At 40.7% G+C, this 16,293-nt stretch overlaps 2 protein-coding genes across 6 annotated transcripts; one reads left to right on the top strand and one right to left on the bottom strand.

Moving 5' to 3' along the window:
* Window positions 1–1,808: 1,808 nt before the first annotated feature.
* Window positions 1,809–4,915, bottom strand: LOC115726307. Of its 4 annotated transcripts, none has more exons than XM_048275789.1 (2): window positions 3,332–4,915; window positions 1,809–3,116 (listed from the first exon to the last, which is right to left on the bottom strand). In XM_048275789.1, the coding sequence occupies exons 1-2, from the start codon at window positions 4,793–4,795 to the stop codon at window positions 2,376–2,378; spliced, it is 2,205 nt and encodes a 734-aa protein (XP_048131746.1). In that variant the 5' UTR covers window positions 4,796–4,915; the 3' UTR covers window positions 1,809–2,375. The 4 variants fall into 4 exon arrangements, with proteins under 4 accessions (XP_048131746.1, XP_048131745.1, XP_030511978.2 ...); XM_048275788.1 differs by having other exon boundaries at window positions 1,809–3,122; window positions 3,338–4,915; XM_030656118.2 differs by having other exon boundaries at window positions 1,809–3,138; window positions 3,462–4,915.
* Window positions 4,916–11,748: 6,833 nt separating this feature from the next.
* On the top strand, window positions 11,749–15,359 carry LOC115726312 (actin-related protein 2/3 complex subunit 5A). Of its 2 annotated transcripts, none has more exons than XM_048275791.1 (4): window positions 11,749–11,944; window positions 12,051–12,123; window positions 12,239–12,339; window positions 15,091–15,359. In XM_048275791.1, exons 1-4 carry the CDS (start codon window positions 11,847–11,849, stop codon window positions 15,224–15,226), a joined length of 408 nt encoding a protein of 135 aa, XP_048131748.1. In that variant the 5' UTR covers window positions 11,749–11,846; the 3' UTR covers window positions 15,227–15,359. The 2 variants fall into 2 exon arrangements, with proteins under 2 accessions (XP_048131748.1, XP_048131749.1); XM_048275792.1 differs by lacking the exon at window positions 15,091–15,359 and adding an exon at window positions 12,943–13,929.
* Window positions 15,360–16,293: the final 934 nt, after the last annotated feature.

Here is a 16,293-nt window from a genome sequence, read left to right as displayed (position 1 = left end):
GAAGGCAATGGCGGTAGGTAGTGTTGTGAAATTAATTCATCTCTCTTTTTGATATTTTTCAAGGTTTTTAGTTTTTACCTACCTTATAATCCGGCTGTCCAATTTTTTTTTTTTCTTGTCTTTTTTTGCCAAAATCTAGCTGTCCAGTCCGCTAATATGGTCGGGACATTTTGATTTACGAAAATGACAGGCATTGTGCTTTGTGGGAAAAAATACCAAAAATCATTGGGAAAGTCCGTTGAAAGATCTAGCCAAATCACAAGATTATATCATCAAATTGGCCCGCTTATTAGGGCAAAATCGGTCTGGGCCTAAGCAGGCAGGAAGGCCCCTGGAGCGTCATCGACACGAGAGTCCAATACGCCTAAAACACACGTTGGCATAGGAGTGTAGATTGTGGCCGATGATTGAATAAATGATAGAATCGGCGACACTAAGTAATCGGCACACAGCATCGATACAAGAGAAAGGGGAAGCGACGTCGAAGGTTCAACCGCTCATTGGATAAAGAGAGCATTCACCGAACCGAAACAAGCCCGAGAATCTAGGAATAGATTAATGATTTAGAAGTAATCTACGCATTCGGGTATGTTTTTATTTTCATGAAAATGTTCAGTTTTGAAGATGCAAGATCTTACGTTGCATGATGGTGATGGGTTAATGAGATAACTCAAACAAAATCTTCTAAAGATAAACTAGAGTTAGTAGTATTTGAAACTAAATGAAGGGGAAAATGATAAAGAAAAAAGTAATAAATGTATTGCGATTGTGGCAATTCAGTCATAAATCTTTTTTTGTGTCAATTAAGTCATAAACTTTTTGCATTGGTGTCAAACCAATTAAAAAATCACGGACATGGACGTTGAACGTCTTATGTGACTCGACCCATGTTGCCGTGGACAATTTTAATAATACTTCAACATTTTTTGAAATTATTTTTTATTCCTCTAATTCTCTTTCCCTTTCCCTTTCCCTTTCCCTTGTTTTTTTAATTCTCTTCCTTCTTTGTCCAGCCAGTAGGGGGACCGCGGCAGACAACCGGAGGCAAGGGCTGATGAGGTCGTCCTCGCCGGCTAGTGGAGAGGGCAAGGTCAAGCCTCGCTCTTTTAATTACCCTCACCTTTGGCTGGTCGCCAAGGCATAGCAACTAGCTAGAGGAAGAAGAAGGGAGTGGAAAAAAAAAAAAAACAAAAAGAAAAATAAATAAATAATCACACAATATAGTAACATACAGTTAAAATTTAACCACATCAATACCGACTATGCCACGTGGAACGACTGACGTCCATGTCGGCGATTTCCGACTAAAATTGATCGGATAAATTGAATTCGCACGAATAAATTGATCGGATAAATTGTTGATTCGAGGAGATTGTGAGGACAAGAAGCAGAGATCAACAGGAGGCCAACAATACGGGCGGGTGGTTGGATATCCAATCCATGGCATTAGTTACTGAAAAATTCGTGTGGATGGATGGATTTAGTCAAATGTCAAGCTAGAAAAGAGATGATTTTTAATTCACAAAAGTCCAACTTCATGAGAAACTTGTCCCCAACATGTCCCTTTCAATTCCTACACGTCGGTGGAATCACCGGGGATCGAGTACAGCGTTTGAAGCTTTTGCTTGTTTCATGGCAAGAACGATGGATCGAGAGTTGTCTTCCAACTTGTCGAGGCCATGTTCATACTCGTCATACCAGAAGTCCGTCCAGAACTTGAATTTACCATTAATGGAGTCCTCGGAAATAACTGATCCTCGGTCACGATGATACTCTTTCGAACCTGTCTTTTGTGGGGATTTTTTCTTACATTCTTGAGGCGCAAGCGCAATGACCCGTTCACCTTACAGCTCGGCTAATCACTTGACCTGAGCTTTACCGAAGAAATGCTGATTAGCGAAAAGAGACAGACAAGAACATGGGTGAGGAGATCATTCGCAAGTAAGATCTAGGTAGACCATCAAATGAGAGGGGGAGGAAACATTCTGCAGGTTTTGGCGAAGTTCTTGTGCCGACGGATCTTTCACAAGGCGTCGAACGTAAATTGTAGTAGATGAGCTGAGGACCGTGGTTGTGGACCGGAAGGATTCCGGCTCTCAGACTTGCAAGTTAACTAAAGAACTCTGGCCAGTTCCGCGCTTAATACAGCTGATTCAGAACGGAGACGATTGCAAGAAGCATACCTAAGAATAGGAACGTATCTACTTCTATATAGACGGACCAATATGGTTCAAATCACAGGCACTACACCCGGTCGGCAAAAGAAATGGCAATGAAGCATGTGAAACAAGGCAAAAAAAATGTTGGGGAGATCGCTATGAAATGCATATGCACCTGGTTAGATTAACTTCCGTAGCAGTACAAATTTTTAATCTTTACCTATAATCGTCTTCGCTGATGTCTATGCTGACCGATCCATCGATGGATGCCATCTTTTGAAGCCTAATCTGTTCCCTGAACTTGGCAATGAATTCCCCGGCCTTCTTATCGACCTCATTAGCTTCAGTTCCCATGTCACTGAAAGAACCAGACACGGCTTCTTCATCCGAGGTCCTTCGGGGATTTTCAGCCTCAGCCATCCACTCCTCTCCAGAGTTCGCCCGTTTGTTCTCACAATGATTGTTTTCGCCATTTGCACAATCAGCAAACCCTTGCTGCAGGACAGGACTGGAATTTCCCAGACTTGGTTCCCCTGCGCTACCGAAGCAGCTATGAGAACCTTCAGTTTTGTTTCCTTCCTTTGTCAGATGAAACTGGTCTGACTTTTCATGCATCATTCCCACCTTGTCGTCTATGAAATTTCGACAGTTCTCTTCAAATTTATCAACTGTTTCTGTGCGTCTGCTCGCTCTGAATGTTCTGACTGATTTTCCTCTCAGCATACCTTTGATGTTCTTGTCACGCGGTTTGACATCTAACTTCAAAGAACCCTGAGGCAACCCTCTTCTATGTGATAAATTCTCTCTGCTGATCTGCCCCAGGTCCTCATAATCACCCATCAGTTTTCTCTGGCCATCCCCATCAAGAAAAGGATCTATAGTGGTATAGCTACGAGAATGAGATCCACGCGGCGGAAGTTTACCACCCGAGAATTCCTGACTACTCTTCTCGCCCAAATCCATCTGCTCGCCGTTTAACTTTTTGATAGCAGTATAGCTACGAGAATGAGATCCGAGTGGTGGAAGGTTACCACCCAAGAATTCCTCATATCTCTTCTTACTGAAATCCATCTGCTCATCATTGAATTTTTCAATACTAGTATAGCTACGGGAATGAGATCCACGTGGCGGAAGTTTATCACCCGAGAATTCCCGATTTTCTTCTCGCTCAAATCCATCCGCTCATCATTTAACTTTTCAATACTAGTATAGCTACGGGAATGAGATCCACGAGCTGGAAGTTTATCACTCGAACATTTCTGACTTCTCTTCTCGCTTAAATCCATCCGCTCATCATTTAAGTTTTCGGGCAGAATCTTCTCGTATTTCTGAGAATGCGACATGTCTGGTGAAGCTTTCCTGTTCATCGAAGATGAATAGAATGTGCTTTTGATGTCAGGCGAACCACGTATTACATCTTCACCATAACCATCTTTATCTGTCAAGTTTCTCCCCATGCCCTTCTCATGGCCAGACACATCCAGTGAACCGTAAGCATCAAGTGGCGCAGCGGCAAGTGAAGAACAGAATCGGTCCTCCTTGTTCCAAGGGTCCTCCATTTTTGGCAAGTCCAAAGAAGCGGAATGTGAGGAGAGCTTGTCAGGTGAAGGGGAAGATGACACTGAACCTGTATGCGAAGTTAAAGACCCGTTGGATCTTAAAGACCTTGATCTGTGATGCCTAGACTGAGACTCCTCAACTGAGATATGCCTCGCATGTAGGTTCTTCCCAACATTACCAAAACTATCTCTGACCTCCGTCCTCCCGGACCTCGACCGCCACGGTATTGACGAATCCGAAGGGACAGGCACAGTTCCCTCAAACTTCTTCTCCAAATTAACCGGACCCACTTCACCAAAATCCCCATTGATACGGCTATCGAAGCTAATTGAAGAGTGCCCTGAACCAGAAACAGGACCAGATCCACCTCCATTTCTCGATTTTCGCCTACTACCCTCCCCAGTTCGTGATCTCAGACTCCTAACAGGCAATCCCAAGGGCTTGCAATATTCATCACCAAGATTAAAGTTTGGCTGAGCCACCACAACCATGGGCTCACACTGAAAACACTGAGAACTCCAGCTACTAACCACATTACCACCATTCTCAGAGCTCAAAGATCTAACGTTTATCTGTTTCTCATTAGCAAAATCACATTCGTCACTGAAAGCAATCTCGGACTCACCTTGAGAGTAGTGCGCAGAGTCGCATTTCCACGCATCCTGCACCGGTCTCTGAATCTTCCCGTCGGACCCGCAGGAGAACTCATACCCGTCTTCGAAAATGGGCAAGAAATCGCGCACGCGCGACGCGCTCCACGATGCGTGCCTCTCGGCATTCTCGGGCTCGTCGTCGCCGTCCAGGTTCCTGCGGCTGAACAGGCCGTACGACACGGCGACGCCGATGAAGAGGAGGTGGAGGAGCTCCCAGAACTCGGTGAAGACCCGGTGGTCGAGAAAGGCGGGAGCTTGAGAAGGGAAGAGAGGGACGGCGAGGAGGAGGAAGACGAGGAAGAGAGCCTTGAAGAGGAAGCGGGAGAGCGAGAATGGGGAGGAATTGGTGGGCTTGTGCTTGCTCGGCGGGTTGAGGCTCCGGAGTGGGAGTCGTGGGTTGGGGTGTGACGTGTGAGCCGCCATTGTCGAGCGAGTGAAAAAGCTTTGAGCTTGAGCTGTGCGCAAGTGGGTGTTGGGAGGGTGTGATGCTGAAGTAGGTGATGAAGAAGAAGAAGAAGAAGAAGCAGCAGCAGAAGAAGTGGAGATGGTGAAGGAAGGAAGACTTTGAAGCCAAGGTAAAGTAAAGACAAGGGTAGGGGCCAGATCTTCAAAAGTGGCCACGAGCGTGGCCGTTCGGTCCAAAAGGACCAAACTAGCCTGAATCAAACATGCTCAGTCACTGTTGACCGGATTCTTTATCCAATTCGTACTTTGGTTTGCATCATTCTACAAAGAACTATAGTAGGGTCCAATTGAGTCGTACGATTTAAGAATTGAGAGAAACAAGGGCCTAATACCAAAAAAAAAAAAACTCTAATTTTAATATTTATGAAAATTATATTTAAAATTTTATTCTATAAAAAATCCCTCAACTTTTACTTTTGTATCAATTATGCCGATCTAATACCAAGAAAAATCCTTAACTTCTTTAGCATCTATCCCAATTATATCCGAAACTTTTGTTGTCTCAAGAAAAATCCTTACTTTTATCACAATTCTACCACCGTCAACCTTCCATCCAAAATCATTGTTAGCTAATTAGCTCGAATTTTCTCTTCGAACTTACTAACTAATCTTCAAAATTTATAAATACTAGGTTTTAAGAATGACAAGATTTTAGATTATTCGTCCAAAGATCTCCATATTTAGCAATTTTTTAGGCTGTTGAGTGCCGAAAAGAGTACGAAAACCGTTGTCATAGTAACTCTGTATTTCCCAGCAATATGTAGGGAAGCAAACAACAGAAGAAAAGTTCGAGGGTTTTTTCATATCAACTCTACTAAGGTGTAATTCATTAACGACATGGAAATACAACGTAAGATTAACTAATGGTGATTATGGATGGAGGCTAACAGTGGTAGAATTTGGATGAAAGTAAAAATTACAGTTTTTTTATGAGATAAAAAAAGTTTTGGATATAATTGGGACATATGCTAAATTTTAGATCCTTAGTCCAAATATCTCTATGTCTTGCCATTCTTTGGGCTGTTAAGTAACGAAAAGAATACGAATAGCACCGTCTTGAGTGACTTTGTATCTCTCGACAACATATAGGGAAGCAAACAACAAAAGAGAAATTTGAGTATTTTTTTATGTCAACTTTGCTAAGGTATAATTCATTAACGATGTGAAAATGCCATGTATGATTAATTAATGGTAATTATTGATAGAGGGCTAATGGTGGTAGAATTGAAATAAAAGTAAAAATTGAAGGTTTTTTATCGAACAAAAAAAAATGGATATAATTGGGACATATGCTAAAATTGTAAAAAAATTTTATACTAGCCCGGTAGAATTTGAACATAAGTAAAAATTTTGGATAGACTTGAGACAAAAGTAAAAGTTGGAGGGTTTTTTTTGTATATTTTATATTGAACCAAAAAAATAAAGGAAAAAAGGCCAAGAGGGAAAAGAGAAAAACTATTCTCATACTATGAGAAAAAAAAATTAAGATTCCGTTTATTTCATAAAAATATTAAATTATTGAAAAATAAAATTTCCAGAAAAATGACAATAATTTTTTATATTTTGCCTAAAACATGAAAAAAAAACTAAAAATATTTATCTTCATTCGGAAATACAAATTTGATTTGATTATCCTAAATACATTAAACTATTGGGCATTAATAACTTGTGCATGGACAGTTGAGGATCCAAACACAGGCACCAAGATATGAGATCCAACCTCTATGAACCTCGACCTGGGCGTCGTGGACTTAGGCATGGGCACTTAGGTCCCGAGCAAGAGCACAAGCTCTGATACCAAGTCCATAGAGGTAGGCCCGAGGCCTTGGTGCTTATGGCCATGTCTCCAGCGCTCGTGCGTTGATTCTTGGCACTTGGGACCTAGTCCACAAAAGCTAATTACGTGACCTCAGTACCTAGGGCCACAAAGACTAGCTTGGGACTTAGTGCTCAAGCTTGAGTCCTCGACAATCAAGCCCTAGTCCATCAATGTTGGGGCAAGGATGCTAGCACTCATGCTCGGGTTCTCGACGACCAGGCCTTGGACCCTAGTATCTCGACTTGAGCTTGATACCCCATTGCCTGTGCCCTAGCCTTAGCAACGGGGTTCTGAACCGTAGCCTCAATGGATCTAGGCTTGAGCTCAAGGCATCCAGGCACGGGGACTTGGGTACCGAGCCCGGCCTTGGTGGATCCGGGCTTAGGCGTCGGCAACCCTTGCATGAGCACCGCGTCCCAAGCTTGGCTCCGATGGACACAAACTGGGACGCTAGGGACTTGAGCACAACCTCGATGGGCTTGACATAGGGGCTGGGGTCCTGCTCCTTAGCCATGATGGAATTGGGCTCGAGCTCGAACATCGAGGACCCAAGACTAAGCACTCGAGGCCCCAGCCTGGCCTTTCTTGACTTGCTTACGAGTGCCAAGGAGATAGGCATGGGTGCCGAGTTCCCACCTCAACTTTGTGGACCCGGGCCCGAGTGCCGGTTTATTGATCACCAACACCGACCTCAAGCTAAGCCTCGATGGATCCGGGCGCTAGCATCGGGGACTCGAGAACTAGTGTTGGGCTTTCTATGCTCAAGTTCATAGTTCTTGGTCCAAACTTCATAATCTAGCCATATTTTGGAAAATATTTTTTTATTTTCAAGGATATATTCATTTTCTTAAATTTAAGCATAGATTTTATGTTGACTTACTTTCTTAAACGATCCAAATACCAAAAAATGAGAAAAATGTTTTTGGTAAAATAAACGGAACTGTTTCTCCATTTGTTTTTCAAAAAATAAATGATTTGAAATATATTTTCTTAAAAATAATTATCGATATTACTTAAAATAATTAGTCGATAAAAATCTCTTAATTATCCACAATAATTTATGTCTAATCATTTTCATAGATGATGAAATTTTCGATCGTTTTGCATTCATAAGTTATATAAATGATTATTTTGAATGAGATATTTTTTAAATTACTCAATTTACAAAGAGACTAAAAAATTTTGAGGCCTTGCTGCTAGAAATATCTCGGGTATAATATTTTATTGCATTCTAGAAATGTTAGCCATTAGATTGAGATAACAAAATCCTAACCGTTGAATTTTGAGCTAGTTGTAATCGGTTGCGCATTTTCACACAAGTCTTGGATGTTCAAAACTAGGGGTGATCGGTTCCAAGATGGTTGGTTCTCACCTTAGAACCAAAAACCGCTCGCTAGGGACCGGTTTCGCAAAATGCAAACTGCGAACCTCCCGCTTGTTCCATGGATTCACCCGAGAATCGAACCATCGGTCCGATCCGATTTTTTGTTAGATCCCGTGCACGGTCCTATCGAGCACTAATAGCAATTAAAAAAGAAAAGGGAACGAGTCCCTAGCGGTTGAAGGAGGAAAATTTTCAATATGCAAGATAACGATGGGGATAATGATTGAGGGGGTGTATGATAACCATTATGTTTCAAAAATAGATTTCTGGCTAGAAATGAATTTTTCTATTTCTGTTTTTGGATGAGTTTTTAAGCAAAAAACTATGTTTGATAACGACATAAAATTTCTAATCTTGAAATATAAATTCGTTTGATAACAGTTGAAAACTTCTACTTCTAGAAATTATTAATTACTATTCAAAAATAAAAAATTATTATTTATTTTTTACTCCGGTGGCAAGCGTGGCGGGCGGCAAAACGGTGAAGGTCTCAAGGGGTGATGGTCGGCGATGGTTACGGTAACCAACAAAGGGTGGTGGTGGGCGGTGGTTGGCGGCAAGCGATGGTCGACGGGGTTGGCAATGAGGTAGGGGGCAATGGCGAGGCAGGTGGTAGTCAACGGCAGTTGCGGTGGGCAACCGAGGACAGTGGTTTGTGGCGACGAAGGTCGGTGGTGGGTAGTGGTTGGTGGCGGCGGGGGGGGATGGTCACGTCCGAGAGTGGAGGTAGTCGGCGGAGGTCGAAGGCAAGTGAGGTGGGGGGGGATGATTGGTTGCCAACGGAGGTTGGCGATCAAGGACAGTGGTTAGCGGTGGCCGGCAAAGGTCGATAGCTACTAGCGATGGTTGAGGCATCCAGCGGAGGATGGCGGTGGGCGGTGGTTTGCGGTAGGCGGTGGTCGGCGGCGGCCAACGATGGGTGGCGGAGGCCGGTGGTGGGTGGCAACGACCGGTGGGGAGGCGAGGGCGGGTGGCATTCGGCAACGGTAAGTATCTGAGAAAAAGTGAGGGGTTATTATTTATGATTTCTATTTCTCCGAGAAGCTAAAATTTTTTGCTTCTAATTTCCCTTCCAAATCTATTTATGGAACAAATTTTTGTTTAAAAAATAGAAAAATAGAATTACGTTACTAAACGAGTTTCTGTTCCAAACTTGTTCTAGAAATAAGTTTGGAATAAGAATAGAGAAGTAGAGTGGTTGTCATGCACCCCCTTAGTACCATTGCCAAATAAAAAAATTTCAATATGCAAGGAAGCATTTCAATATTTGCAAAAGTTATTTCAAAAGGCACAAATCCACTTTAGTGCAGCTATCTAGCCAAGCCTAAACCAACATGTCACATTCTCGTTGTGTAACTGCAATTTTTCTATGTTCAATACTTCATGAATTAAGGCATATCCAAAGTTATGCACTCAAATTAAAAGAATATACATTTGTATTTTATAAAAGGACCGGTCCGATTGAGTTGGTTGGATGGTTCTCACCTAAAATTGAGAATTGAATTGGTACCCGTAGGTTTCAGAAAATTGAAATCGAGAACAAGACCGTACCCGCTCGTTAGCATTCAAAATGAGCTGGTTAGGTACAGTCTGATTTAGGTGGATCATGATTTTTTTGCTCACCCTTATTCGAAACATTCAAAGTGAAACTCACAATGTTTTACGCACTAGCAAATGCAAGTCCGACCACTAGAAAATGGATGTCTAACACAATAAAAGTCAAATTTAAAGATGTTTTAAAAATTATTTATATATATATATATATATATATATATATATATTCAAAATCGTTCTCTTTCTATTTGATGCACAGTTCGATTCGGTGTACAGTTCGGTTCATTCCTACCCCCTTTGTCATCTTAGAAGCTTGCTAGGAGCCGCTTCTTGTCCATACCCACTAACCTCGACGATCACTTCCTATACTCATCGGATCGAGTCGTTACAAAAACATACAAAATTAGGAGGTCTTGTCCTTCAGGGCAAATCAATTTGTAAATTGTCAAATTTATAACAATCCAAAATTTATGATGCTTTGCTCTTGGCTATAACGAAATGTCGTGACTCTTTGTAATCTATCGTAATTATAATATGTCCGAATTTACAAAGTATTCTTCTTGTCATGACAAACCATCCTAAACATTTGTAACTGTCATGATTAGATAAAACAAAAATTACCACGCTTTGTACTTTTTTTTTTTTTTGGTCCAACCCCGCTTTGTACTTGATTGCAATGTAATATCATAAACATTCGTGAGCCATAGAAATTTAAAAGATAAAAGATAAATTTGGTTATACAATGCTTTGCTCCTTGTTACGGCAGATCATTGAACCACTCTGTAAATCGAAAATTTGCGATATTGTGATTTTAGTTTCAACTATGCCGTCGTAATTTTGAAAAAGAAAAAGTCCAAATTGACCATGGTTTACTTTTGGTTGTAACAGAATGTGGTAACTCCTTATTGTTGTAATCAAACAAAACTCAAATTTATGACGTCCTCCGTTTGTTTCGCGAAAAATAACTTTTCGAAAAAAAATTTCTGGACTGGCTAATTTTTTGCGAATCATTAGCCAATCCAGAAATTTTTTTTCCTCCAATAAAAAAAACTCCTTCAAAAATGATTTTTTTTTTCTTTTGAGAAGAGGAAAATATTTTCTTCATCTTTCTTTCTTCCTCTCTTCGCATCTTCTTTCTTTTTAATTATTATTTTTACTTTCCTTTTCGTTTTAATTTATTTTTCACAATTCAAAAATTTATTTTTCTAAATTTTCTCTTTTTCTTTATTTTTTATTTTTTTATTTTTATGTTTTTTCTTACCCCTTCTTCTCATTCAGCCAATCGTTGGCCCTAGCCACAAGCGAGTCTAGGCAAATTGTTGTCGGCCTCCAATGCGAGGCCAAGTGAGCCGTTGTTGACCTCGCTCGTGATTGTTCGTCGGCCATGATGATGGCCGGCGATAGGCAAAAAACAGTAATAGCAAAAAAAAAAAAAAAAACATAAAAAAAAAAAAAAAAAGATAAATAATTAAAACATTAAAAATTTTTATTTTTTTTAAAGTAAAACATGAAAAGAAAAACAAAAAAAAATTAAATGATGTGCATGGAGGAAAATTAAATCCAATTTTTCATATCAAATAACATAAAATATTTTCAAAGTCTTTTTCATATTTCAACCAAACAAAGAAAAATATAGTCATTTTCTTGAAAATTGACTTTCCGAAAAATATTTTTCAAAGACGACTCATTTTTCGCGAAATAAATGGAGCCTTTTTTGTTCTTAATTACCATATATTGTTGTAAATCATTGTATATTGTCGTGATTTAAAAATTCCAAATATTATGATGTTTTTAGCTCTTTGTTACAAACCCTTTGTTCATTTTTTTTTGTTGTAAAAAAGTGAAGTATTTCATTAACTCAAAACAGTTAGAGGGACCCAATGCATGGGCTTTAGTACATAAAAGTGAAGTATTTCGTTAACTAGGAAAAGTTAGGCGACGAAATCCATTATTAACGATAATTTATGCCTAAATTTTTGTTTTATTTATATATTTTTGTAAACGATACAAGCGATAGTATTTGTTTTACAAAAGAAACGGATGATTAATAAGTATGTCGTCATGTCGTGTTTTAATTAGACAAAATTTTGTATGGACATCTTTATGTGGCTATTTTAATAAAATTCCAACCATTATACAGTCCCCCTAAGAACAATTTCGTCGTATATGTTGTGAAGGAAAAAGGAAGGAGAGAGAGAGAGCGAGAGAGAGGGATTTTCACTTCTGATTCCTCCGGCGACCGCTTCGCCGGAATGTCGGCGACGGACGAGTTCGTGGAAGCGGACAACGCGGAGGCGATCATCACCAGAATCGAGCACAAGTCTCGCAAGATCGAGAGCTTGCTCAAGCAGTAAGCTTCCGCCACGCTCGATCCCTCTCTGCTTTCTTCCGGCGATTCGCGGCTTGATTTTAGTTAGCTTACCCTCGCCTTCTTCGTGTCGGTTCGTCGGGTGCAGGTGGAAGCCGGTGGAGGCTCTCAAGACCGCTCTCGAAGGATCGCCTCCCAACACGCGGGACGAGCGATGCAAGGTTCGCCGTTTTCTTGTTCTCTTTTTCTCTTTGGTGTTTGCTACATGTATCCGTAGATCTTTTCGAGAGAGAGAGGGATTCGGGGTGGTGAAGCCGTTTGTTCGTGGTTTTGCAGTCGGCGAACTGGATAGTGGTGCACAGAGCGATAATGGCGATAAAGGATCTGGATGCTCTGTTCTCTTCTTTGGATCCTGAGTACTACGACATCCTCATGAAGTGAGTGAGCCGTCTTTCCCTGCTGTTCATATCTGTCATTTCGTGATTGCTCGTTCCGATTGTTGCTTCATGTTGCTTAGTAACCTTTGCCGTGGACTTGAAACGTTTGAAGTGATAGTAGCATTTGAATGCACAAGGGATAGTTATCTTGCTTCCATTGAGTTTGTAGTGGCTTGAAGGCACAAGTAGTGGTAGCATTTCTGATTGATGGCTATTAACCTGCGCATATCTCGACCTATCTGTAGCCGCACAGTTGTTTAAGCCACAACTGTGGGCTGTTGTTCATCTCACTCGCCTTCCGTGCCGATATCAATGCCAAAATGCCGTGTCTGTGGGGTTGCGGAGGCCTTTATCTTTTCACCCAACCATTGTCTTCTTTTGTTGGGCTGGTTCAGTACTCCTATAGTCCCTTGATACAGATTAACATAAGGATCATGAAGAGGCTTCTCTGGTAATTGAGTGATGCATGTTACGAGGACTTGGCGTCTCTAAAATAATTTCTCAATGTTTTGCCTGATGATGATTCTTGGGACTTTGAACTGTTGTTGCAGTGCCACTGGTAGATGCCTTTTTCTTCCATTAAGCAGTTTGCTGTGGCTGCAGCTTTGAGTAGAGATGTTTAATGAAGATCAAGTTTCATGGCTAGAAAAAGCAAACTGTCTTTTCAGTTTCCTGGGTTTACCTGTGTCACCTGGGTTGGCACATCTAGGATTTGTGAAGACTTACTTTATTTCTGTAACAATTTAGTTTGATATTCTTCATTTTACTTCTGGTAATTTTCAAACCTACAAATATTTGGCTGAGAATACTCCATTTAACAAAGATCTTGGCAGTATTCCCATTGTGAAATTTGACCATAACTTTGCTAAGAAATAGCCAACCACTTATTGACTCTGGTTTAGGAAGTCGGTGTATTACTTTTGCTTATAAAGAATAGGTTGCGCCAGTATGTACTATTAATTGTATGCTTTGGCTGATCATAGCCTATACTTTAAGGCCTTGTTAAATAGTTTATGTTGTTGTAATGTGAATTCACTCATATATGCTACTTGTGACTGTTTAATTTCTGTGTTGATACACCATTTTTTGAAGGAACAAAATGTGTTAACTATGCAAGTTGGTCAGTTAGAGTGTATTTAGGGGGATTCCTATTCCCAAAGAAAAGCCCTTATAGAGGTTATGCTTAGACTAAATTTGAATTTCTTTATTGCTACGACGTGATTTCTATTAGGCATTCAAGTTGTCTCTGCCTAAGGATCAGTACTAATGCTTTATTTGGGAAGGAGGGGAGAGAAGGAAAATTGGGGGTGGTGTGGAAAATGGGGTAAAGTTTAAAACTTTAGTGAGAAGAGGATGGAAATTTAAATTTTCTTTCCATTTTTCTTCCCCTCTTCACCTTCTAAATGAAGCACAATAGTACTAGGCAGGAAGAATAAAGCAGGGCAGCTAAGGTTGTCAATTTGGAATGGAAGGTAACATATGCTCAATGATATTTGCTCCTGTCCAGGGTCTTACGTGTTTATGCTTGGAGTAGTTGTAGATTTAGGGTAGCAGAAGCAACTCCTGATATAGATTGTCTCAAAACTATGATGAATTCTAGTCTTGCAATCTAGTCCTAAAAGATCTACTTCTAGATCAAATACCTGAGACTTCTGAGTAGGTTGATCTAATGGTATTTCTGGTCTGAGTGATTGGAAGGAGAGACAAATTAAATTGATAACTTTCGGATTTAGTTTAATCTCAAGGCCAGGTTTCAAGCATTAGTAGAATGAATTTGGTTCTGCAGGATTCTGGTTTAAATAACATTTTCACTGAGGTGCCATACTCTATCGGCTTGCCATAGTCTTCTCAACTCAACCAGAGAAAAGGCGTACCATGTTCATTCATCTTTTGCGTTCTTCTCACTCACTCTATTTTGGCATATAATGATCATACAAGACAATTGTACACTGTTTTCCCTAGTCGTCCTGTGGTTATATGTTTTGAATTTGTTAATGTCGATAATGGTGTCATTTGACTAGATAAATTGGGTTTGATGCATCTTGCGGCACAATACTTCTCTCTGTTCAGAGAACATGTTCTTTTTCTTCATCAGCACTTGAAACCTATCTTATTCTTTTGGATACTGCAAAGATGACTTATTGGCCTATCAATGCTTGACTGGCTCAGAGCATTATGTAACTCTCCTTGAGGAATTGTCTGCAAATGCTCTGTGGGATGTTTCTTTATCGCTATTGGTACTTGAGTTAATGAAAATTGACTAGATGGTGTATAACAGAAATTGTCTGAGGTCCTCATCGTAGTACTGGAATGTTCTTACAGCTGTGAACATGTTCATTTAGGAGCGGTTATTAAGTAGATAGGGATTTGATGGCATCTCTTGTCTTCTAATTTTACAATGGTTAACTAAGATTAAAGTTAGATATATGTATTGACCAATTGGTTTTGGTGTTTGGCTGGCCAATAGGTCTGATTTGAAGAGAGCAGAGTTTCCCAATGTATTTTTTATTCCTCTTGTCTGATCATTACTATCTTGCTTGGATTACCGTTCTTGTGAAGGCATTTGTTGGACCTAAACATGCATTCCTTCTCTAGTGAGTAGTAAGAGAATTCGGTGTGTGATTGCTATTGTTGCTGTAGTTCGTTTGTGTACTTCATTTCGTTGGTTAATACCTTCTTCTTTTCCCACTCCCAGTATATCTGCGAAACCAGAACCTTCTCTAGTAATTTGATCTTCCCGTTGCTTGCCAGATACTTGTACAGAGGCTTGTCTACAGGGGATCGACCCACCTGTGACCAGTGCCTGCGGATTCACGAAAGACTCACCGAGAGGGCAGGCTTGGGGTGCATACTCCGCTCCTTGGCAGACACCGCGAATACAGTGTGATGAGTATTGCTATCTTGATCCGAAGAAAGAAAAGTTCCCTCTGTATTATTCCTCGCCTCCCTTTCCTGTAGATTTGGGCTGCGGTGAATCTGCCATCAACATGAATGTGATCAGTATTACGCTTTATTAGGAACCATCGTCTCTGAGTCCTTACAAAACTGAACTTCCTTAGGATTTGCTGGAGACTGCATTCTTTAATTTCGTGGAGTTGAGCGTTTGTCTTCCCTTAAGAGCGCTAGTGGCAACGATGGACACTGACGCAATAAAAAGGAAATATATAAAATAAAATAAAAACAGATTAGTCTAATTCCTGACGTAAGTATGGCTAACCGATGATTAGCACAGTTTAGACTGTCTTCATGCAGATCTTACGTAGACGATTCTGCATCGTCACTTGGGGACTGAGATGGTCGAAAGCAACATTTTTGTTGTGTCCAGTTTCGTAGAACTGAAAATAGAATGAAATCTCCATAGCTCATCTTGGCAGCTGACTTCTCTGTATTGATTGTAAGAGGCCGACGAAATGGCCATTTTTGCACGACTGGCAGCTGACTTCTCTGTATTGATTGTAAGAGGCCGACGAAATGGCCATTTTTGCACGACAGAGTTAAATGTACGGAATCTTCAAAGTTGTCAAAAACTGGGTCAAATGTAGACCAAAACATAAGCAAATGTTCTGAACCGACGTCCCATTTTGTTGGCTGGCATCCACGGTCGTTTTTCGTTTTGAGTCGATGCGGGTAGGCATCGGACTCCTTTTCTGCTTGAGGGCTTGAGCTCTCAAACGGCAAACCGTCTCTTCCGCTTCTTGAAATCACCACCTAAAGAGAAGTATTTCATGTATCGGTCACATCCCATGTTCGGACTCAATGCTTGAAAACACACTTTTGATCAGCTTGTTACACCTTGAGTCACCGTCAAATGTCCCGTGTTGTAACCACTTGCTCCACCCAATGGGCTAGTCAGTGATTTGGCTTCAGTATTCTTGAACCTAACCAGTTTGCTCCTCGGCCAGAAATGTCGTCCACGATCGAGATTGATTCTTGAAAGAACAAAACCAAGAATGA

The sequence above is a fragment of the Rhodamnia argentea genome, chromosome 3, assembly GCF_020921035.1.
Source record: "Rhodamnia argentea isolate NSW1041297 chromosome 3, ASM2092103v1, whole genome shotgun sequence".
NCBI classification, from domain to species: Eukaryota; Viridiplantae; Streptophyta; class Magnoliopsida; order Myrtales; family Myrtaceae; genus Rhodamnia; species Rhodamnia argentea.
The sequence above is the reverse complement of the archived record's forward strand: the minus strand, read 5'-3'. Positions and strand labels throughout refer to the sequence as shown.